The sequence below is a fragment of the Saccopteryx bilineata genome, chromosome 2 (genome assembly GCF_036850765.1).
Source record: "Saccopteryx bilineata isolate mSacBil1 chromosome 2, mSacBil1_pri_phased_curated, whole genome shotgun sequence".
Lineage (NCBI taxonomy): Eukaryota > Metazoa > Chordata > Mammalia > Chiroptera > Emballonuridae > Saccopteryx > Saccopteryx bilineata.
This window is the reverse complement of record NC_089491.1, coordinates 144,813,141-144,836,972: the sequence shown is the minus strand read 5'-3', so window position 1 is coordinate 144,836,972 and position 23,832 is coordinate 144,813,141. Positions and strand designations below refer to the sequence as shown.

General features: G+C 37.5%; 1 protein-coding gene across 4 annotated transcripts in view; it reads right to left on the bottom strand.

Annotated features, from left to right (window-relative positions):
* Positions 1–23,832, bottom strand: part of CNTN1 (contactin 1) — a 388,569-nt gene that overhangs the window by 117,491 nt on the left and 247,246 nt on the right. For all 4 annotated transcript variants that reach the window (XM_066258119.1, XM_066258117.1, XM_066258121.1 and 1 more), the window contains 7 exons: positions 23,324–23,423; positions 22,984–23,165; positions 19,664–19,788; positions 18,928–19,045; positions 14,780–14,930; positions 9,077–9,204; positions 8,619–8,794 (listed from right to left, as the gene is read on the bottom strand). In XM_066258119.1, coding sequence (XP_066114216.1) covers positions 8,619–8,794; positions 9,077–9,204; positions 14,780–14,930; positions 18,928–19,045; positions 19,664–19,788; positions 22,984–23,165; positions 23,324–23,423 — 980 coding nt within the window. The remainder of the gene's footprint in view (positions 1–8,618; positions 8,795–9,076; positions 9,205–14,779; positions 14,931–18,927; positions 19,046–19,663; positions 19,789–22,983; positions 23,166–23,323; positions 23,424–23,832) is intronic.

The following is a 23,832-nucleotide window of genomic DNA, read 5'->3' as shown; positions in this document are numbered from 1 at the left end:
TTCGCAAAACTCATGAAATCTGTCCTCTACTTCATATGATTTTGGCAAATGTTTAATTTAATCTAGCCCCTTGTAATTTCTTTTTGTCCTCAGCACTGTCATCTGTTCAGAATAATGTAATGTTGTTTCTAACACCTTCTGTTTACAACCTTTCACCGGCCAATCCATTTATTTCTAAGTATCTCTCTCTCTCTCCTTCTCTCTCTCCTATCCTTTTAAAGCAGTGCTTCTTAATCTTGGCACTTCTGACAATTTTGACCAGATAATTCTCTGTTGTGGCAACTGTCATGGGCATTATAGGATGTTTACCAGCACAAGTGTTAAACAGATGCTCATAATACAAAGCCTTCCTCCAATCACCTTGCAGTGACAACCAAACATGTTTCCACATATGGCCAAGGTCACCCTGGGAGAAAAATTGCTCCCGGTTTAAAAGTACCACTTTAGGTCTAACATCATTCACACTGTGCCTGCGAGGTCTCCTACCCTGCTTTCTCTGGTTCTAATTTGATCTTTGCCTTTGCCAGATTAATGTCCAGTCCTCCTTTTCTCTTCCAACCTGTTGCTCCATAACCCTAGACCAGGGGTAGTCAATCTTTTTATACCTACAGCCCACTTTTGTATCTCTGTTAGTATTAAAATTTTCTAACCGCCCACTGGTTCCATAGTAATGGTGATCTATAAAGTAGAGAAGTAACTTTACTTTATAAAATTTATAAAGCAGAGTTACAGCAAGTTAAAGCATATAATAATAATTACTTACCAAGTACTTTATGTTGGATTTTCACTAAGTTTGGCAGAATAAATGTTTATAAAACAACTTACTATAGTTAAATCTATCTTTTTATTTATACTTGGGTTGCTTTACTACTGCCCACCATGAAAGCTGGAACGCCCACTAGTGGGCGGTAGGGAACAGGTTGACTACCACTGACCTAGATAGTCTTCACCTTGCTCAACAGTGAGCAGAGAAACAGTGAAATTGAAAAAACCAAAATGGCTTCTATTTCATTATTATGTTTCTCTCCCCCCCCCCCCCCCGTCTCTCTTTTTTGCATGTCTTGCAGAAGCAAAATTTCTGGCCATGTTCTTAATATGCTTTAGTATGGAATACATATGTCTCACTCATATTTAACATATTTTTGTGACATGTTCAGTAGAATTAAAATTTTCTTTAAAAAAGAAACAGAGCTTTAGAGTAAGAAGTCTGTCTTCTTTTCTTATGATTGGTGTTGTCCATATAGTCAGAACAAATACATGTCTATATACCTGCAAACACACACATATACCTACTCACCTAAAGGAGACCATTAAGAATTGCCTATAACTATAGTTACACTACCTGAGACTATAGACTTCATTTACAACATTTTGAAAAATTAGCTAATAGTAGAGGAAAAATAAAATAATTTGGATAGCCTTGAGTGAACATAAAAGGCTCAGTAAGCAAGATTATGAATTGTTTCAAACAATGGGAGGATTATCTAAATAGATATAGGTATGAATATTAAAAAATGAATTAAAAACTGAAGAGGTGAAGAGCATAGACCCCCTAGTTTCAAATCTTCCTTCTGCTACTAGCAAGATGTATGATTCCTTTGGGTAAGTTACTTCATCTTTCTAATTCTCAGTACCTTGCCTCAAAAACTGAGAAAATCACAATAACATGTGCTCCACTGAGAACTGTTTTAAAGATCAACTAAGAAGTACATGGAAAAACATTTAACTCAGTGCGGGCCAAATAGAAGCATTCAACAAATGTTGACTATTTTTTATCACTTCACTGCCCTCAGCAAGGAAATATCAAGAATTTTTATCTCAGACTGAGTGCACCATACAGCAAGAAGTGCAAGAATTAAATAATGAAAAATGATATCTGTAATAAAAAAACAACTATCTGGCTAAATCTTTTGTAGTTTTCAATGGGGAATGGTTGCTCTATTATAAAGAGCATTAATAATATACACAATCAGCCAGATCATATGCCAAGCATTTTATAGGCATTCTCTCATTAAATCCTCAGAAAATATTGTGAAGTAACTGGTTTTGCAAACCAATGAAGTAATCTGGATGAAGTAAGTGAATTAGTAATAAAAGCTTACAGAGGGAAAATCAGGCTTAGAGAGGCTTAACCTTAGGCTCAGTCACAGAATAAGAAATTTTAAAAATGGAGCCCAAAGACCAGGTCTGGCAGTGGCACTGCCTACAAAGAAGTCATATAGTATTTATTTTTTTTTTTTTCAATTTTTTTTTTTTTTTTCATTTTTCTGAAGCTGGAAACAGGGAGAGACAGTCAGACAGACTCCCGCATGCGCCCGACCGGGATCCACCAGGCACACCCACCAGGGGCGACGCTCTGCCCACCAGGGGGCGATGCTCTGCCCATCCTGGGCGTCGCCATGTTGCGACCAGAGCCACTCTAGCGCCTGGGGCAGAGGCCACAGAGCCATCCCCAGCGCCCGGGCCATCTTTTGCTCCAATGGAGCCTTGGCTGCGGGAGGGGAAGAGAGAGACAGAGAGGGAAAGCGTGGCGGAGGGGTGGAGAAGCAAATGGGCGCTTCTCCTGTGTGCCCTGGCCGGGAATCGAACCCAGGTCCTCCGCACGCTAGGCCGACGCTCTACCGCTGAGCCAACCGGCCAGGGCCCATTATTTATGAATTTAAAGCAGACAGGCAATAACCTTTTGCTGAAGTACAACTTCAAAATTTATTTTGTGCCTGACCAGACGATGGTGCAGTGGATAGAGCATTGGACTGGGATGCAGAATGACCTAGGTTCGAGACCCCAAGGTAGCCAGCTTGAGTGTGGGCTCAACTGGCTTGAACAAAAAGCTCAGCAACTTGGATCCCAGGTTGCTGGCTCAAGCAAGGGATTACTCAGTCTGCTTAAGGCCCACGGTCAAGGCACATATGAGAAAGCAATCAATGAACAACTAAGGGGTCGCAAAGAAAAACTAATGATTAATGCTTCTCATCTCTCTCTGTTCCTGTCTGTCTGTTCCTATCTATTCCTCTCTCTGACTTTCTCTCTGTCTCTGTTTAAAAAAAAAAATGTTATTTTGTAATAAGAAAAAAATATTATATTAGCAACAAACAACCAGAACTGGGAAGTTTAAGAAGCTCATGATAACAAAGTGAGATGATAGTTCTGACAGAGTGATTGTTGTCAAATAGCAGAAAGAAAGTGACTCAAAGTTGATGTCAAAAGATAGGTGGTAAGGCCCTGGCCAGTTGGCTCAGTGGTAGAGCATCGGCCTGGCATGCGGGAGTCCCAGGTTCGATTCCCGGCCAGGGCACACAGGAGAAGCGCCCATCTGCTTCTCCACCCCTCCCCCTCTCCTTCCTCTCTGTCTCTCTCTTCCCCTCCCGCAGCCAAGGCTCCACTGGAGCAAAGTTGGCCCAGACGCTGAGGATGGCTCTGTGGCCTCTGCCTCAGGCACTAGAATGGCTCTGGTTGCAACCGAGCGGTGCCCCAGATGGGTGGAGCATCGCCCCCTGGTAGGCATGCCGGGTGGATCCCAGTCGGCACATGTGGGAGTCTGTCTGACTGCCTCCCCGTTTCCAACTTCAGAAAAATACAAAAAAAAAAAAGAAAAAGATAGTTGGTTATTAAAAAATAATTTCTATAGTCCGTACGTACCTTTGTGGGGGAGGAATAAAATAATATGTATAAATACGCCTTTTTTTGGGGGGTGAATAGTCTAAGGTCCTTCCAAGAATAAGAGGGATTATAAATTAAATTGGTAATTAAAATAACTCTGTGTTTCATATTTGAGGAAGTAAATAGCTACTAAATTAGAAAATCAAAATAGAAGTCTTTCATAGTTGGATTTGGAAAATTTATGTGTTTACCACATAATTTAGAATAAAAAAATGCCAGGGAAACTGCTTTAATGCTTATTGTGTCACAGTTTTAAATTTATCAAATTTATTATCATATATATTCTAAACAATTGCCTATATATACATGTAAGTTTAAATAAAACATTTATTAACCCTGATCACATAACAATATAACATTTATGAATATTTATTGAATAAATAAAAAAATAAATGACAAGTAAATTAGATATTTAACTTCTTAATGTTACTCTATAATCAGTATTGTTTACTTACAGTATTGTTTACTTAAAAAATTAACTTCAAAGAGTTTTACAAAAAGCGGGATCATTAAATGTAATGATAATGTTATCTTTATTTTTTTGGTGCTCACTATAATTTTCAAAATGTTTTATTTATACACTACAGACAAAATATAACTCAATGTCTGTAGTATTATAGTGTGCTTACCACCAAGTCTAGTTTTGTGCTCACTATAAATTCTTATAGGATATAAGATATGCATATCTTTAAAAATGTATAATTACTTTATGCCTGATAATAATTTAAATATAATTTTTAAAAAGTATAGAGAAGAAATTTTAAAATCACACGTAATCACAAATCTTAGACATAAGTATATGGGAAAATGTATTTGTTTAAGTTCACAATTATTCCAGACTGGAATTTGAAACCTTATGCAAGGTTGCCACAGGGTGGTCAAACTCAGGAATAGCAAGCTAAAACTAAAGCATACTTGATTATTGAATACAATTTCTTATTAAAATTGAATTGAAAAATAAAAACTTAAGTTTTTGAAATAAAACGTTTAAATTCTGAACTCTATACTCTCTTCATTAGAGTGTTAGATATTAATTTTAGCAATTATAATTATTAAAACACTATGATGATGATGATGACGTCAGTTTGATAACCATGATAGCTAACAGAACATTTACATCTGGATTTTAAACTCAGAGTGCTCTGATTTATTTAGGATCACCGCCTCTGTTGTCTTTTCAGGCTTGTATTCACCTTAGTCCCTGCCGGTCACTTTTCCTGACTTGTATATGTGCTCAGTACAATATTTTTAGATGAACAAATGATACTCAATTATCGAAATGTTATCAGAATTAAATAAAATATAAAATATTATTTAAGAAACCAAAAAAGATATATACTGATATTTTCACCTATGCAACTTGAATAGTAGACATTTCAGTCAGCAATGTTCCTTGCTGTGCATTTGCTATCCCCAACACCTGCTCTCTTTCCTACGTTTTCATTCACTCAGCTTTATAGATAAGATGAACCAGTCCTTAGGAGAATGGCCTATTAAGGAGCCCAGAAGCAAGCGCTAGCCATGAGGACTATCTTCCAAAAGATAGAACAAACATATATGGTGTTTTCCAATGAATTTTATGTTGTACATTTAGCAGTGAAGTCTGACGTTGAAGTTTGCCTTAAAAGACAAGGAAGACACGAAGGAAAGCTTTATAGGTTTTTTTTAGGTATAAAAAACAGAATTAAGTTTAAGAATTTAAAAATATATATATTCTTTAAATATATATATATTCTCATCTTTTTTTATTCTTCCCTTTTTTGGTATTTAGACAACTGAATCTTATCTATCCATCTACAGAGTGCTAATATGTCGTGTAGCATTTTCACTTAATTAGGTTGTATATTTAGCCCGTGAGTAAGTTTCCTACCACTCACAGACCATTATCTGGTGGACTGAGCTGAAACTGGAGCTGGTGAGTCAAGTGCCTGGGCCTGCATTAGGATCCTCCACTGGATTAAGCAGGGGCCAACTACAGAAACCTCTGTGGCTACTTTCTGTAAAAGGAGGGACTACAGAAGTGATGGTCTAAGACAAGTCTTTCACCGTTTTATGATCTACTTTAGTATTTACTTCTTAATTAGTATTCCAGTTATTTCTTTATTTTTCATCCTTTTTAAAGCAAGGGGCTCCTTTCTCCTTCTATCTCCCCCTTTTCCTTTCTTAATTTCCTTGTTTGAAATGTTTATTTAGAGCGTCAGCCTGGCGTGCACAAGTCCCAGGTTCGATTCCCGGCCAGGGCACACAGGAGAAGCGCCCATTTGCTTCTCCACCCCTCCCCCTCTCCTTCCTCTCTGTCTCTCTCTTCCCCTCCCACAGCCAAGGCTCCATTGGAGCAAAGATGGCCCGGGCGCTGGGGATGGCTCCTTGGCCTCTGCCCCAGGCGCTAGAGTGGCTCTGGTCGCGGCAGAGCGACGCCCCAGAGGGGCAGAGCATCGCCCCCTGGTGGGCAGAGCTTCGCCCCTGGTGGGTGTGTCGGGTGGATCCCGGTCAGGCGCATGCAGGAGTCTGTCTCTCCTTGTTTCCAGCTTCAGAAAAATACAAAAAAAAATAATAATAATAAATATTATGTTAAAGGACATCATGAGGCTCCACGTATAAATTTCAGCTTAATTAATGGAAATTTATACCCCAAATCTGTTTATGTAAACTTCACAGCAGGTAGTATCTACTTGTATAATTTATGGTGGTTGTATTTTTGAAATTACCCAATTTATAAAACCAAGGAACTAAGCAAATTCAAGAATCTATTTTTAAAAATAAGGTCTCTATTGAGCTCACTTTATTTTTACCCCTTTTTGAATTTTAAATACTTGTAAACTGAGTGGCATTAACTTTTCTTGCAAAGCAAAACACAGTTTGAAGAAATTATTAAAGATATAGGTGTCAAGTTTACTAGTGTTGGGCATGGTTATGATTAAGAATATCAACATAGTTTCAGGCATATGAGGAAAAGATATAACATGGTAGAATGTTAAAATAATTCTCTGTCCATTCCCAGCCGTTATATTTTAATGCATAAGTAAGTTCAGAAACAAAGACAACTGGTTGGGTTTAGTGAAGACTTACAGTTATAGCTAAATCTATTAGATTAAAAAGAAAAAAAAGGGAATTATATTTAACATATGAAAGGCATTAACACTGATGATGCATTAATAGTTATTTTATAAATCTAATACAATTTAAGAAGAAATATTTCCACCTAGTTAAAATTTATCTTAAACCAAATCTTATTTTGGTTTTTAAAGTGGAAAGTTCTGGAAGAATTTAAAAAAAAAAACTAGACTGTGTGTGTGTGTGTGTGAGATGGAGACAGTCAGAGAGAGGGACAGATAAGGACAGACAGACAGGAAGGAAGAGAGACGAGAAGCATCAATTCTTCATTTCAGCACCTTAGTTGTTCATTGATTGCTTTCTCATATGTGCCTTGACCGCGGGGCTACAGCAGACTGAGTGACACCTTGCTCAAGCCAGCAACCTTGGGCTCAAGCTGGTGAGCCTTGCTCAAACCAGATGAGCCCACACTCAAACTGGCAACCTCGGGGTCTCAAACCTGGGTCCTCTGCGTCCCATTCCGACGCTCTATCCACTGCACCACCACCTTGTCAGGCAAGAGCTAGACTCTTTAATAGGAAAATATTATTATAATATATATATATATACATACCAATCTTTATATTTCATAGTATTTTTAAAATCATAAATATTTTAGTCTGACCTTTGGTAGAGCAGTGGATAAAGTGTTGACTTGGAACGCTGAGGTCACTGGTTCAGAACCCCAGGCTTGCCTGGTCAAGGTACATACGAGAAGCAACTACTATGAGTTGATGCTTCCTGTCCCCCCTTCCTTTCTCTCTATCTCTCCACTATCTAAAATCAATAAATAACATCTTAAAAATATGTAAATATTTTAAAACTCAGACTCAAATTTTATTTCCATATTTATAATTGACTTCTAAAATTAAAAGTACAGTGTTTCTAACTAAGCATGTATTCTACATAGGCCTTTAGGGTCCTGAGCAGTCATCCTTCAAGAGAACAAACTAGAAAGAGCTGTGCTCAATTTGCTTTGAAATGCATTGCAAACTGGACCGCCCTATCAATGCACTGACCATGTTTCCAAGCAAGGTATTATTTCTGCTTTACTTCTCATTCTTTTTTTTTTTTTAATTTCTATACTAAAAAGACATCCCTATGCTTAACTATAAGACTAATAGCATGTATGCTTTCCTGTTCTTAAAATAAAATAAAACAATTCAAATCACATGGATTCATTCTCTAAACCTCCTGCATAGCTATTTTATCCATTTCTTACCCTCTAAGAATAAAACAAATGCTTTAGAGTAATCATTTTAACAAAGGATAAGCTCTATGCTCTTACATCATTGAAAGTTCATGTGAAGGCACTACTAGAATATAGAGTACAGATATACAGAGGTGGAGTATATCAATATAAAAATTGTGTTCTAATTAAGGGGAAAATGGACATAAAGAACAAAGAATATTTATGGATTAATCTTTACATTTCTACCAAAATCCTCCGGGATAGCCGTTTTTCAGAGAGCTTCAGCAGTGCTCTAACGGCACAGGGAGACCCACAAAAAGCGTTTGTTGCTTGTTTTTTAGTCTCGTGTAACCAGGGATTAAGGCCAGTTGAGGCCTCGGGCTCAGAAGAAAATATTGGGCCCCTTAAAAAAGAGACAGGAAAAATAAAAAGACATGTTAACCATATTTTTAAATAAATAAAAAATATTATGTACTATTAATGTTAAAATTTCACATATGAAACCAAACTTGGTGTCATTAGAAAAAAAGTGTAAAGTTGGGGTTTTGTGGGTCCCTTCAGAAGTCAGGGCCCAGGACGTACGCCCGGTGCGTAACTGATTATAGTCACGGAACTGTAGTGCAGACACATGAGGTCACTGAGATATGTATAAGATAAAACTTAACACACATACCATGTAATTCCGCTGGTAATGGATGTTCTCTTTGTTGAAATCGATCACGTAGCCATTGAAGGACCAAACAAAAGTGAGGTCCAGGGCAGGATCAAAGGAAGCAGCACACTGCATGGTGGCATTTTCTCCAACAGTGATATCAGCATTAATTGGGGCCAATATAATTCGCGTGGGATCTGCATGTTTTTAAATAAAGGAGTAAAGCACAATTCAAGAACATATGATCTGCTTCATTAAAAGAATAAAAATCAATATAATTCAGTTTCTCTGTGCAAAAGAATATGTTTTCAAATTCAGCAATTTCATCAAGCAAGAGATTTCCCAGAGGCTTTTAAAAGTAAACTTATCAATATGTGGACTATCTTAGAAGCTCAGTGCTGAACCACTTCTCATAGTACATTAGAAATGCATCAATGTAAACCTAAAAAAAAAATAATAATAATCAAATCCTTTCTTACCTGTGATAACAAGAGTCCCAGTGCTGTTCGCCTTCCCCCTATTATTTTCTGCAAAGCATGTGTAGACACCACCATCATTCCTTGTAATATTATTGATTTCCAAGCTGCCATCTTCCCAAATGAGTATTCTATGAAATGAAAAAGATATGTAATTCACAAAATGCTTTATTCTTCTTCCTCTTAGATTACAGATATTAATTTCCATTTGATTAGTACATTTCACACAAATTAGTTGACAGTGAGATTGAAGAGGAGCCTTTGTTTATAATATTCTTTATCAGCACTGAAAGTTGTTCTAGAAAGTCGCCTCCGTCTTTCTCTTGCACTATTGCAGTTGTCTCTATCTGGCTTCTTCCTTTTACCTTTACCTCCTCATGTCAGTCAGACATGGAGACATAAATGACATAAGTCATGTCATGTCACTCTAGAACTATCCAGTGGCTTTGCTTCTCATACATGGTAGAAACCATAGACCTCCAGATGCACTTTTAGGCCATGGAAAATTTCACAATTTATTCCTAACATCCTTTAGGATTTTGCCGCTTCAGAAAGGTTTGCCTGATTATTCTAGTTTGTATTGCATACATACATACACATGCAGATGCAGCACTGCTGTCTTGGTATTCCCCATCTTATCCCTCTTTCCAGATTTTGTTTTCCTAATACATATTTCTTCAATATATTTTAGTTTTACTTATTTACCTATCTTTCCATCAGATAGTTAAAAAGACTTTTTTTTATTAAGTGAGAGGAGGGGAGGCAGAGAGGCAGACTCCCACATGTGCCCTGACTGGGATCCACCCATCAAGACCCTGCTGGGGGATACTCTGACCATCTGGGGTCATTGCTCTATTCCTCAGCAACTGAGCTATTTTCAGTGCCTGAGGCAGAGGTCAGGGCATCAGGGGCCAACTTGCTGGACCAAATGAGCCATGGCTATGGGAGGAAAAGAGAGAAGGAGAAAGAAAAAGAGAAGGTGGGAGGGTAGAGAAGCAGATGGTCATTTCTTCTGTGTGCCCTGACTGGAAATTGAATCCAGGACATTCACATGCTGGGTCAATGCTCTACCACTGAGCCAACAGTCCAGGGCTGGTAACATCTTTATGTCAAGAATTTTAGCCCTGGCCGGTTGGCTCAGTGGTAGAGTGTCAGCCTGGCGTGCAGAAGTCCCAGGTTTGATTCCCGGCCAGGGCACACAGGAGAAGCACCCATCTGCTTCTCCACCCCTCCCCCTCTCCTTCCTCTCTGTCTCTCTCTTCCCCTCCCGCAGCCGTGGCTCCATTGGAGCAAAGATGGCCCGGGCGCTGGGGATGGATCCTTGGCCTCTGCCCCAGGTGCTAGAGTGGCTCTGGTCACAACAGAGCGACGCCCTGGAGGGGCAGAGCATCACCCCCTGGTAGGTGTGCCGGGTGGATCCCGGTCGGGCGCATATGGGAGTCTGTCTGATTGTCTCTCCCCGTTTCCAGCTTCAGAAAAATACAAAAAAAAAAAGAATTTTAATTTGGGGCCATGTCTTCAACAGAAGTATATTCATTAACTAATTTTGAAAGAAATCTGTGTGTACCAGGAAGGCATGAAGTAGTGAAACACTGATCACTGAGTATCATTTGGTCACCAGTTTTTTGAGAGGATGAACTACATAAGTTTAAGTGAAGCATGTGGTTTTCTACATACCATCATAAAATGGCTTTTAAGCCTCTGTGGAACAGGCTCAAACTAGTCATCCTCCTCAAATAAATGAGCCTACGTCTTTCAGAAATGTGACCTCAAGACTCCAAGTCAGACTTCGAAGTTAGGGAAGACTGACATTTTCATAGCCACAGAGAAATACAAACACACTTTATTTTTTTTTAATTTCCCTTAGTAAATAGCTTCTGTAATAGATTAATATTTAGGAAATTTGTCTTTGAACAAAACCTAAATCTATTCCCTCTGCCTGTTTGCCTCTTCCTTAGAGGCTGGAGACAGATAATTTATTATAGATAGCTTTATTATATATAACTTTTTTATAATATGTATTTATCATGTTATGCCTTACACTTAGATTCAATATTGAATTGCCTGTCACTGGATATATACTTTCTTTAAATGTAACATTTCCAAAAACTTAATTTATCACTGAAGCATTGCACAACACATGCCAACACTTCTTCATATATTTCATTTTAAGGGCTGTGTTTGATAAAGGAAAAATACAATCATATATACTGCCTTTCCAATAAAAATCTCCATATAAGATTTTCTACCAATAATATATTCCAGGATTTCCTTTGTCTTTCTTTAAATATCCAGTTTCAACTTAAGTTTATGATGAGTACTTCTGCTTTGTGGAGATGCACAGTAACAAAATAATGTAAACATAAAAGTAAGTGTATGTCACTGTGGAAGTTATGATAATCTGCCTCTAAGTTCTCCTACTGTATTGGAGTGTAATTGATTTACTGTTCCAGATGCAGAAAGCCTGAGTTTGTTTGCTTATTTTGTTTGTTTGTAAAACAGTCATTATTCTTAAGTCAATGTAGAGTAAACTCCCAGATTTTATTCTTATTTTCAGATAATATGATATGGATAAGCAGTAAGACAAGCTAGGGACTATCTGGTCTTTAATAATCACTCACTTATTATTGCCAGAATTACTCCAGGATATTCTTCATCTTGTCTAGTAATTGTTAAAGCATACCAACTCTGGAGTAGCAAAGAATCTTGGAGATACTCTCCTATAATGGCTTGGATAAAGATCACTTTATAGCTGATAGTAGTCTATCAAATATATATAGATGAATAACCACAAAGAAATTCTGTTGAAAAATATATATGATTTTAGTCCAAAATAAAATTATATAATTGAGAACTTAATTACAACTTATCAACATTCATGTCTCCTCTCCACTGATTGCAAATATTGCATAAACCATTTCATAAGCCACTAACCAGGAACAAAAATAACTTTGAAATGTGGAACCACATTTTTATAACTATATTAATCAGAATAAAATTATTATGCTTAAAAAGTTAAATTCAGTTACTCCTTGAATATTGGTTTTCAACAGAATTATTTTTTCTCTAAAAATAATTTATTAGTTTAACTTTTCTTTATATATAGTATTTAATAACATCCAAACATATTTTATATGAAATGCTATATTGATTATAAAGCGTTACTGAAATAACATAGATATTAATAGATTAAAGTAGTGAACAAAATTAGATTCATAGATCTTTTCTTCAAAAAGTAGTACAATTTGATCCAAAGACTTTAAAAATATTATGACAGGACTAAAATAGTAACATTTTAGAAAGTAGACTTTAATTTTTTAAGTATGTTGATATTTAAGAAAAACAAGTCCATAAAACATGGTTCTGAAAAATCCTTGGTTGAAGAGGACCATAATATTGGTCCTCATTAGAATTAAAGCAATAAAAAATCTTACTAAGGGCAGAGAGCTGATTTGGGGGTTTGGGGGAGGCGGGCAATGGCAATGGGACTGCTATACCATAGGTTGTTTAGGATAACTAAACTGGGACAATCCCTTTGATCAGTTTCTGCATTGCTCATTGTCAGACTGTTAACGTTTCAGGAGAAAAATTAACAAATTGACTCTTCATTTAACATCGATTCTTCTTGCATCATTTTGTTAAATTTTTGATAACTCTTAGTCAGACATATTAACTCTAAGAGTTAATGCGGGCCCTGTCTGGTTGGCTCAGTGGTAGAGCATCAGCCAGCATGTGGAAGTCCTGGTTGGATTCCTAGTCAGAGCACACAGGAGAAGCAACCGTCTGCTTCTCTATCTCTCCCACTCCCTCCTCTTCTCTCTCTTTTTCTCTCTTCATCCCCCCTGCAGCCATGGCTCAATGGTTTCCCAAGTTGGCTCCTGGGCACTGAGATGACTCCATGACCTTGCCTCAGGCACTAAAATGGCTCAGTTGCCAACCAACGGAGCAGTAGCTCCAGATGGGCTGAGCATAGCTCCATAGGGGTCTTGCCAGTGCCTAGTTGGGGTACATGTGGGAGTCTGTCTCTGTTTCCCCACTGTTCACTTAATAATAATTTAAAAATAAAAAAGTTAATGCATTCAGGGAAGCAACTGCTTCCCCTGTACAACCACCACCACCACCACACCTCTGTCCCCACGCACAGCAATTCTTGTGATCATCCTAATAAGACACCTGTGTGAGCATGTGTTCATCAACATGACATGAACTTCTATTTTTCAGTCTGAAGCTTATGCATATTTTTTCTGAAGGTTACTTTAACCTGTCCAGGTTTTAAATATATCAAAATAGAGATGATACTGCCCATTTTACCTACTTTATTGAATTACTGTAAAGTAAAGCTATCTTATACAGTTGGCCAGAAAATTCTCTTAAAAGGCAAAACCTTTTTCTTTTCTTATTTAAATCTTTAGTTAGATTTTCATTACTTGTAGATGAAGCCCAAGACCCTTAGCCTAGAAAACATTACTAATAATATGACTTACTGTATCTCACCTCTTAAAACTCTTCTCTGTTTTCCTCTAAAGACAAGCCACATTGATTTTAGTCCCTGCATTCCTCACACATACTATATACTCTCTGCCTTAGGGCCTTGGCCCATGCTATTCTCACTGCCTGGAATCATTCCTACTCCCCTAACTTCACATCTCATTCCTCCTATTTACCTTCCTGACTTTTTCCTCCTCAACTTTAGTACTCAATATAACCATAGCTTCTTCTAGGAAGTTAACAGAAAGCATTCAGTGTATATTTTATTTATTTATTTTTCTGAAGTTGGAAACAGGGAAGCAGTCAGTCAGACTCCTGCATGCACCCGACCGGGATCCATCCAGCATGCCCACAAGAGGGCGATGCTCTGCCCATCTGGGGCATCGCTCTGTTGCAACCAGAGCCATACTAGTACCTGAGGCAGAGGCCACAGAGCCATCCTCAGCACCCGGGCCAACTTTGCTCCAATAGAGCCTTAGCTGCAGGAGAGGAAGAGAGAGACAGAGAAGAAGGAGAGGGGGAGGGGTGGAGAAGCAGATGGGCGCTTCTCTTGTGTGCCCTGGCCGGGAATCGAACCTGGGACTCCTGCACGCCAGGCCGATGCTCTACCACTGACCCAACCGGCCAGGGCCTCTCAGTGTATATTTTACATAAATAATCTATGTAAGTCATAGGCTGTTCATTATGTCCTAAAGCCACCAAAACATTAGTGGGTGACTTACTTGTTGAGAAGATGAGAAGTTCTTGTTTACTTTTTAAGAAAACCAGAAGTTTCTGTTTACTTAAGGGTATGGGAAAGGGTGATTTGTACTTTAAAGTCATCCTTTAATTTTATCACTGAAATATTTAACAGGCTAACTGCATAAAATTAAATAAAATGCAAATGGATATAGATGCCCTCACTAGTGGAAAAATAAGTTAAAGAGATCCTATTTTATTTCTTATTGTTTATTATTTTGGTGGCCTTGGGCAATTTACCAAGAATTTGAATTTCAGTTATCTAAATTCCTTATAAATTAAAAAAGCCTGAAACTTAAATCCTGATTATAAGGAATACTGACAGTGTTCAGCATTTCTGTTCATCTTAGAACTAGAGTATCTTCTGCGGAGAAAAGTTGGAACAAACAACACTTGCATTATTAATGTGAAAACAATCCTCTATAAAATAAACTTTCCCACACAGTGAGTCCCGATTGGCTTTCTAGTTTCTGAGCTGACCTGCTGCTGTTGACAAGCCACTCTGTCCCTTTGCTCCATGAGAACTTTGGTTTCGGGGCCGCTTTAGGTTTGCATTCGATTATAACCCTTCCGCCTTTCGCAGCCAGGATCTTTTTCTTCATAGGATTCATTTCAAAAGTCGGAGCCAAAGCTAAAAGAAAAGAAATTATTATTTTTCTCCTTTGCTACAAGAGAAAGAAAAATGTTCTATACATCATTTTTTCCTTTTTGATTACTAATCAACAGAAAAGTTTAATTTCATCAACTAATATCAGCCATGACCAATAAATATTGCATACCTAAGTACTAACAACTTTTTCTTTTATTTAATAACTTTATGGAGGTATACTTAACTTATCATGGAATCTACCAGTTTTAAATGTATAATATAATTCTTGATGACTACTGGATTATTATAAGATTTAATTACAATCAAATACCATATATATATTTCCCTTGAAGGTAACATCCAATTCAATTGTTTTTGACTAAATTACAAAAGAGAAGTTAAGTGAAAGACTAGAGGAAATGAGCATCATGATTAATAAGATCATAATCAATACTCTCAACCGAACTGTAAATCAACTGTCCCTAGTTTACAAATGAGAGTAGTGACAGCTATTAAAATTATATAATTTGCTAAAGGTGTCATAGGCAGTATCAGGTAGAAGTCACACTCGGATCTAGTTCCTTGTGATTTGCAAATAGGTTTTCATTAAGCAATATGACTCCTCCTTCATTAAACAAACATTTATTGAGCACCACCTGTGTGCAAATACTATGAGATGACAAAATAAACAGAGAGAGCCCTAGGAGGACATGATTCATCCATAGTTAATCCTAACCTCAATATATAGAAAAATAATTATGAAAATAGGATATCGAGCCTCATGAAAGGTTTCTCCCCTGATGTCATGCACTAACTTTCCTTAGGGTCCCCACTTCTAGCTCATTTCTCAATCTTCTTGTTCATTTGCAGAATCTAGAGATTCCATTCATCCATTTCCACACATTTCAATCATCTGTAACTCTGTTCTCTTTGGAGCCTATTTTAGACCTAAGTATATTTTTATCCAGGTCTTGACATTTTTTTTTTTTGTATTTTTCTGAAGTAAGAAGCAGGGAGGCAGAAAGAAAGACTCCCACATGATGCGCCTGACCAGGATCCACCTGGAAAGCCCACTAGAGGGCGATGCTCTGTACATCTGGGGCATTGCTCCATTGCAACTGGAGCCATCCTAGCACCTGAAGTTGAGGCCAGAAAGCCATCCTCAGCACCCAAGCCAATTTTGCTCCAATGAAGCCTTGGCTGAAGGAGGGGAAGAGAGAGATAGAGAGAAAAGAGAGGGGGAAGAGTAGAGAAGAAGATGGGCACTTCTCCTGTGTGCCCTGGTCAGGAATTGAACCTGGCACTTCCACATACCTGGTCAACACTCTACCACTGAGACAACTGCCCAGGGCTCAGGTCTGACTCTTTATCCTCTAGTCCTATGATTCTCAAAATTTGTCTATGCATCAAAATCATCTGAAGACCTTAGCAAGATATTGATTCAGTAGGTGTGGGTTAGGATTGAGGCTGGCACTTGTTCTAACAAGCTTCCAGGTATTGCTACTACTCTGGATGTTTTTATAGCAAGAATTTAGGAAAACACTTTTTATAGCAAGGGGCTAGTTTTCCCATTATTTCTTTAGTCTGAGTTTTGATACTTGACAGATAAAAAAAGTAACCAACCAACTGGTATTTTACACCTAATTTAGGGCATGGTATTTTGTATAGGCTCAGTAAACATTGTGGGTGAGATATGGCCTGTAAAATTTCAGACTAAATTTAATAGGTTTATACTTAAACATCCAAAATTATCTTGAATATGGTAACTTTTTTTGAATAGATTCAGTTATTTATATACTTATTTTTTATTCACTCAGAGGAGGAAAGGCAGAGAGATAGTCTCCCACATGCGCTTGAACCAGGATCCACCTGGCAAGCCTACAAGGGGCCATGTTTTGCTCATCTGTGGCAGTGCTCCATTACTCAGCAACCAAACTCTTCTTAGTGCATGAGGTGGAGGCCATGGAGCCATTCTCAGTGCCTGGTTCCATCACATTCCAGTCGAGCCATGGTTATAGGAGGGGGAGAGAGAGACAGAAGCAAGAGGGGGAGAGATAGAGAATCAGATGGGAACTTCTTCTGTGTGCCCTGATTGGGAATCGAATCTGTGACATCCACACACCAGACCAATGGTCTACCACTGAGCCAACCGGGCAGGGCTTGAATAGATTCTGTTTTAATGAAATAGTTTATTTAATCTGGTTACTTAAATAACTTCATACTTATATAATATTTGAATTGCTAGAAACAGAATCCAGAGAATATTCCCATATTTTTTAATGGTGGGAAGAAATAAAGGAACATTTTCACTTTACTAAGAAGACATGCACTTATTTTTGTCCTTTTTGTTCTTTACTGGGCCTATTAAAAATTGTATCTAGCATAGTATAAGTACTCAACAAATATTTGATGGGTGAATAAATGAATTAACTAGACAACTAAAGAAAGGAGAGAAATGTTCCTAAAGGTAATCAACAAATAAGTTTGAGACTAAGATAAACATGTGCAGGAACACTGCTCGCAGGCTGAATATGATTGAAATATTTAAGTCTTGATTATAGAAAGATCTTCAGCCTGAGATGTTGAATATTCATTTTCTTTTATAATTTATTATGATAAATAAAAATTTTAACAGAAAATATAAAGTTTTATGTTTGGAAAAACATTCAAACTCACCTCATATCTTCTCTAAGAGTCAAAATATTTTTATTGCAATCCATACCAAAGTAATATGGTATGAAGCCTAAGCCTGAAGTTACTTGATCCCCAAATAAACTTGATTAAATATATTACCAAGGGATTTTGACATGGGGGAGGGAGAGAAATGGAACATGATCCTCCACATTATAATAAGAGGCAGGAAAAATTAAAATTAAAAAGATCTCGGCCCTGGCTGGTTGGCTCAGCAGTAGAGCGTCGGCCTAGCGTGCGGAGGACACGGGTTCGATTCCCGGCCAGGGCACACAGGAGAAGCACCCATTTGCTTCTCTACCCCTCCGCCGCGCTTCCTCTCCGTCTCTCTCTTCCCCTCCCGCAGCCAAGGCTCCATTGGAGCAAAGATGGCCCCGGCGCTGGGGATGGCTCTGTGGCCTCTGCCTCAGGCGCTAGAGTGGCTCTGGTCGCAACATGGCGACACCCAGGATGGGCAGAGCATCGCCCCCTGGTGGGCAGAGCGTGGCCCCATGGTGGGTGTGCCAGGTGGATCCCGGTCCGGCGCAGCGTGACTGTCTGACTGTCTCTCCCTGTTTTTATAGTTACCTACTTTCTTTTCATATTCTTTTAGTGTCACTGAATTTGTAGTAATAGAAATGTTTTAAAGCATTTCCCTTTAATGTAGCAAGAATAAAGTATCAGAATAAATAAAAAAGAATGAATATAGTTCACAAGTAAAGGGATAATTTTTGGACAGGAGAAGACAGAGTATCTCCCTCAGGATGAAGAGATGAAAAAGACAAGTGTAGTAAAAAGATTTAGATAGTTTTGAATGAGGGGTGGAAGTTGAAATAGTCTATTTCAAAGGGTTTCAATTTTCATGGAGAAGTAAGAGGGTAATATGAAAGGAGAAGTCAGTAGGGAGTAAGGAGTTTGAAGAATGTCATGATGGTTTTACAAAACAATCCCAGGAAACGAGACCCAGGGACAGATACAGCCGGCAAGTACTAAAAACGCCACCTCTGAGGCTGGGTCATGTGCATTGTGAAAGCATCAATCTTCACAATGTGGTTTTCAGGAAACTGTCTGGCTGCCCAAATGTAGGAGGGAACAAGATCTCTAAAAAACTTGCATGTGTAAAGTTTTCTTTACCATTAAAAATTTCATTAAAAAGTATTACACTCCATGTTTCCTCAAATTTATTTACTGTTCCTTAATGAAAAAAAGAGAAAAAACAATAATAAGTCCAAACTACATTTTAAAAGTTTTTAACTTATCAATTCCAGAATATAATATGAAGTCAAATGTGATCTATAGCTACCCTATGATCATTTTTAATGCGTTGTTTTCATGCTGAATGTTAACAGAAACCAGAAATGATACTGACCTAAGATCTTCAACTCCGCATTTGCATAAATGGCTCCATATGTGTTTTCAGCTATGCACTGGTACATGCCAGCATTTTCAAAAGTCACGTCATACAGTCTCAGTTCTCCTTTATGATACTGCAAGGAACAGAACAATTTCATTAAGGTATGGACTTAGTTGTCTTTTCATTTAAATATATTATTCTGCCCCCACTATTAACTTAGTTGAGTGAAGTTGGATAGTCATGGCATGGGGAAATAGAACCCACTTACCATGCCCAGTGGCTCTTGTTTATTCATCCTACAGAGTCGAGAGTCCACCTTTTACCCTCTTGGTCAAGCTAGGAGATTACAGTGGGAAGGTAGAGAAGGACCCCACTGCTGCTACTTATCCCCAGGGCTAAAGGTAGGACCTCCAGTCTTACCTCTGTTTCTGTGGGGTCAGGAAAACAGTGGAAAGAAAAAGAGGACAATATCAGGTAGTGAAGATGGATGAGTGAGAAAAGGGGTAAAAGTGGAACAAAGGAAAAAATGAGAGAGAGAAAGAGAAGGTAGACATAAGATTGCAGAAAGTTGTTTAAGTTGAAAAAAGATAATTTTTGTTCACTTTCTTGTTTGCTTTGTTTAAGGAAATTTTTTATTTCAGGACCCAGGACTCCTTACTCTATTGACTCTCCTGCTATACTACCCCAGGACCACCTGGAAATGTTGCCTGAACATGGACTCAGGCCCTGCACAGCACTCGAGCATACATACCGAATATCCATTTTTCAGCCATCGGATAGTAGGTATGGGTTTCCCTGTGGCCACACAAGGCCAATAGAGATCACTGCCTATATCCACCTCTGTGTCATTGATATGTTCTACCCATTCAGGAAATGCTGAAAAGTAAAGAACATTATAAATGTCAAATATAAGTCTCAACATTCATCATAATCTTGCGTAGGATTGCCACTTTAGTTGACCTTCATTACTTCACTATTGTGTGTTCCATAAAATCAATATGTGAGTCACTGAAAATGAATTTCCATAGATCCACAGGTAAAATTTATTCTATATTATTATAGCATGAGTTAACTGTAATTCAATTTATAATTATTTTTCTAACTTTGAACGATGTTCTGTTAGAAAACTAATGCATGCATAGCAGTAAAATAATTTATATTTATAGTATAAATCTTTCAAAATGACAAAGTTTTAAAGAATTATGCCTTAATTGATTATGACACTATCTCTTCCCTTTTGGTAGAAAGATTCATTTTTCTTCCTACCTCTTGAGGTATATGTTATCTATATTTTGATTTAATTTTGGCTAGTAGCCACTGTAACGTGACTTGGTCGTTTAAATGCCCTTTAGATATTAGAGACCATGTACAGTATCTATAAATGGTGAAGTCTATGCTTGAAAAAAATTGATCTCAGCCTTGTCAGCTGATCCCATTTATTAAGAGCTTTAAAAAAATGTTAGGAATCTCCCCCCCAAAATAAAACTTTGAGAAAGCAAACAATTTGATATATTTTTGAGTAGTTAAGTTATTTAAGTAGTCCAAATAGATATAGGTAAATAAATTAATATAAAATGTGAAAAAGTAAAGAACATTATAAATGTCAAATATAAGTCTCAACATTCATCATAATCTTGAGTAGAAATACCACCTTTCATTATCCTTTGTGTGTTTCATAAAGTCAATATGTGAGCTTTGAAAGAAAGTAAATAGAGCCCTGGCCGGTTTGCTCAGTGGTAGAGCATCGGCCTGGCATGCAGGAGTCCCAGGTTCGATTCCTGGCCAGGGCACACAGGAGAAGTGCCCATCTGCTTCTCCAACCCTCCTCCTCTCCTTCCTCTCTGTCTCTCTCTTCCCCTCCCACAGCCAAGGCTCCATTGGAGCAAAGATGGCCCGGGCACTGAGGATGGCTCTATGGCCTCTACGTCAGGTGCTAGAATGGCTCTGGATGCAACAGAGCAATGCCCTAGATGGGCAGAGCATCGCCCCCTGGTGGGCATGCCGGGAGGATCCCGGTCGGGCGCACGCAGGAGTCTGACTGCCTCCCCATTTCCAACTTCAGAAAAATACAAAAATACCAAAAAAAAAAAAAAAAAGAAAGAAAAAAGAAAGTAAATAGAAAAGAAACCTAAGTAGAGAATAGTATTTTATTTACTTTTCTTTAAAAATAACTTTAACTATATTCATTTTATGATCAAAATAATAAATATATTTATATAAAGTATTAAATGTGTATAAAAAAGTACAGAAAACATTTTATAATTTCACTGAGATCTATCAACATCATGTGTGTATATGTACATATAGTTTTTATAGTACATGCAATATGATTCGGTATATTTTTCACTTATCATTACTTTCTGCCTGTAGCTTATAAAGATAATTTTTAAATGAATATTGATAATATATTGCATTAATTGATAGAGATTTTATTTTGTATACAATCTTGGCTATACATAAAACAAAATGCCAACACCATTCCTGCCTCCGCCTCACACAGGTGACATAGAGATTTCGCATTAAAAAATAAAATGAGAATAAATAATTGAACCAGCTGATACAGCTTATATATGACTTTATTATGTAAACTTCTGCTTGTTTGATTAGACCAAAAGATGCGACTTTGCCTGCCTCATTAGTAAAGGAGAAATAGCAGTTCCCTTAAATTGCCTCCTATAAATATCTGCTCCATCACCTTGATTCTTCTAAGGAATTACATAGTAGACAGCTAAGATAGCTACTCTGCTGAAAACCTGGAAGGTAGATCTCTTAATGTGTTAAATTAAAACTGATCTATAAGGTCTAGAAACTGGACAGAGCGTATGTCTGGGTCAGAGTTTTGTGACTGAAATAGAAAAGAAGTTCAAAAACCAAACCCTGATTGCCCAATGTTAGAAGGGCCTGGAGTTAGGAGAAGGATGAGAGTGGTGTATGCGGACATTAACAAAGTGTGGGCTCCCGATGGGACGGACTGACAGTGAAACATGAAAGAGGGGAGGATTGATTATGGCAACTGCTGTTGTCCAAGCAGGAAAGACACAACTGAGAATTGATCATCAGCTTTGGCAACATAGAAGTTATCAATAATCACACACAAAAAAATGGTTTCAATGGAAAAGTGGAGATAAAAACAAAGCAGAGTATAGAGTGCATTTAAGAGAGGAAATATTGGAGGCACCATTTTTAGAGAGTATAGACAAATCTGTCAACATTTTTATTATTTGTTTAGGGGAGACAAGAAGAAAATGGGGCAGTAGCCAGAGTTATACTGAATATTTTAAAGAAGGAAAAACAAGAGCCACTATACACTGATGGGAATGATCTAGTGAAGAGGGAAAATTGCTTAATGTTGTAAGGAATGGTGACTTCTGGGACAATAACCTTAAATAAATAAGAAGGGTAGACTCTAGTACACAAATAGAGGTGTTGGCCTTAGCTAACAGCTGAATGTATTATAATAAGAGATATGGGTAGAGGTGCAGGTATTGGGTAGATGTAGGGTGGGAGAATGTGGAAGTTCTAATGAACTTCTATTTTTTCTGCAAAATAGAAAGTCACCAGCTGAGAGCAAGGTTGGAGGGGGAGGTGCTATAGGATTGAAGAAAATCATGAAGGCATGAAATGTTCACCTAAAAGAGAGAGCAAGTGGATCCGGGGAAATGTAGGATAATTGCTGGGTAACACTAAGGGTTCACTTAAAATTAGTGATGAATAACTTAAAATGAATTAATTAGCATGTTTATCTCAAGTCATATTTGAGTTCCTGGGTTCAGGCACTGAGAGGCAGAGAGCCAGATTTTCCCAGGGCTTCCCTTTGCAAAGGTAGCAAGACAAAGCAGAGAGATGAGTGACTTGACAGGGTCTATGGCTGAATGATAATGATTGATCACAGATACATGTGACTCCTATGTGTGACTTACTTAAACATAAGACAGATATTTCATAATGTATTATATGTGCGTGTATGTCACTGTTGTTAAAACATTAATCATTATATACTAGTTTTTAAGTATGGAAATGGCTGTAACTAGAATATTAATGAAATTTATAAAAAAAAATATATATATATACCTTGAACATAAATTCTTGCCTGGTGTTTATCCTTTCCCCTAATGTTTTCAGCCTCACATTCATATGTGCCTTCATCTTCTAGCTGAATATTGAAGATCTTCAGGACAGCCCCAGACGTGCTCATCTCAGCAGTGCTTGGCATTGGTTCCAGGACCTTCCGCCACCGGATGTCAGGAACAGGACTTTAAATAGTAGATACAAGAGCTAAGGGTTCAAAATGCTGATGAGGCAATCTTATGTTTATGCTTATAGCTAAACATTCACATCATTTACTTCCTAAACACGGGACAAAAATTAATGTATTTCTATATATGGATTAATGAAAACTCCTTATACTTACTTGCCAAGTGCAAAACATTCTAAAGTCACATTTTGGCCCATCAATGCGTATATATCCTTGAACTGAACTACAATATCAGCAGGATATGGTTTTGTTGAACCTAATATTAAGAAAAACAAAAACATAATGAATTAATTAGCAGAATAGTGGGGTTTTTTAAATACTATGCGTTTTTTTTTTTTTAGGATTAGAATTGATTCAATATAGATGGCTTTTCTCTATACAGGTCTTGAAAAATACCTGATCATGTCCAATACATAGATTTATTGATTTATGCATATTATGTATATAGTATAAATTTTATAAATCATATTGGTTCATTCTGACAGCTATGTAAATCAATCTGATTTAACTCACTAAAAAATTTTTAAGAAGTCTTTAGGGAACTTCAAATATATATGTAAAACATTGTGCCAATTGTTATAAGGAACTTTGGAAGATAAAGAGAAGAATAAAATGAGGGAGAAAGAAAGAGGAAAGAAGGATAGAAGAAAAAATAGAAAAAAAGA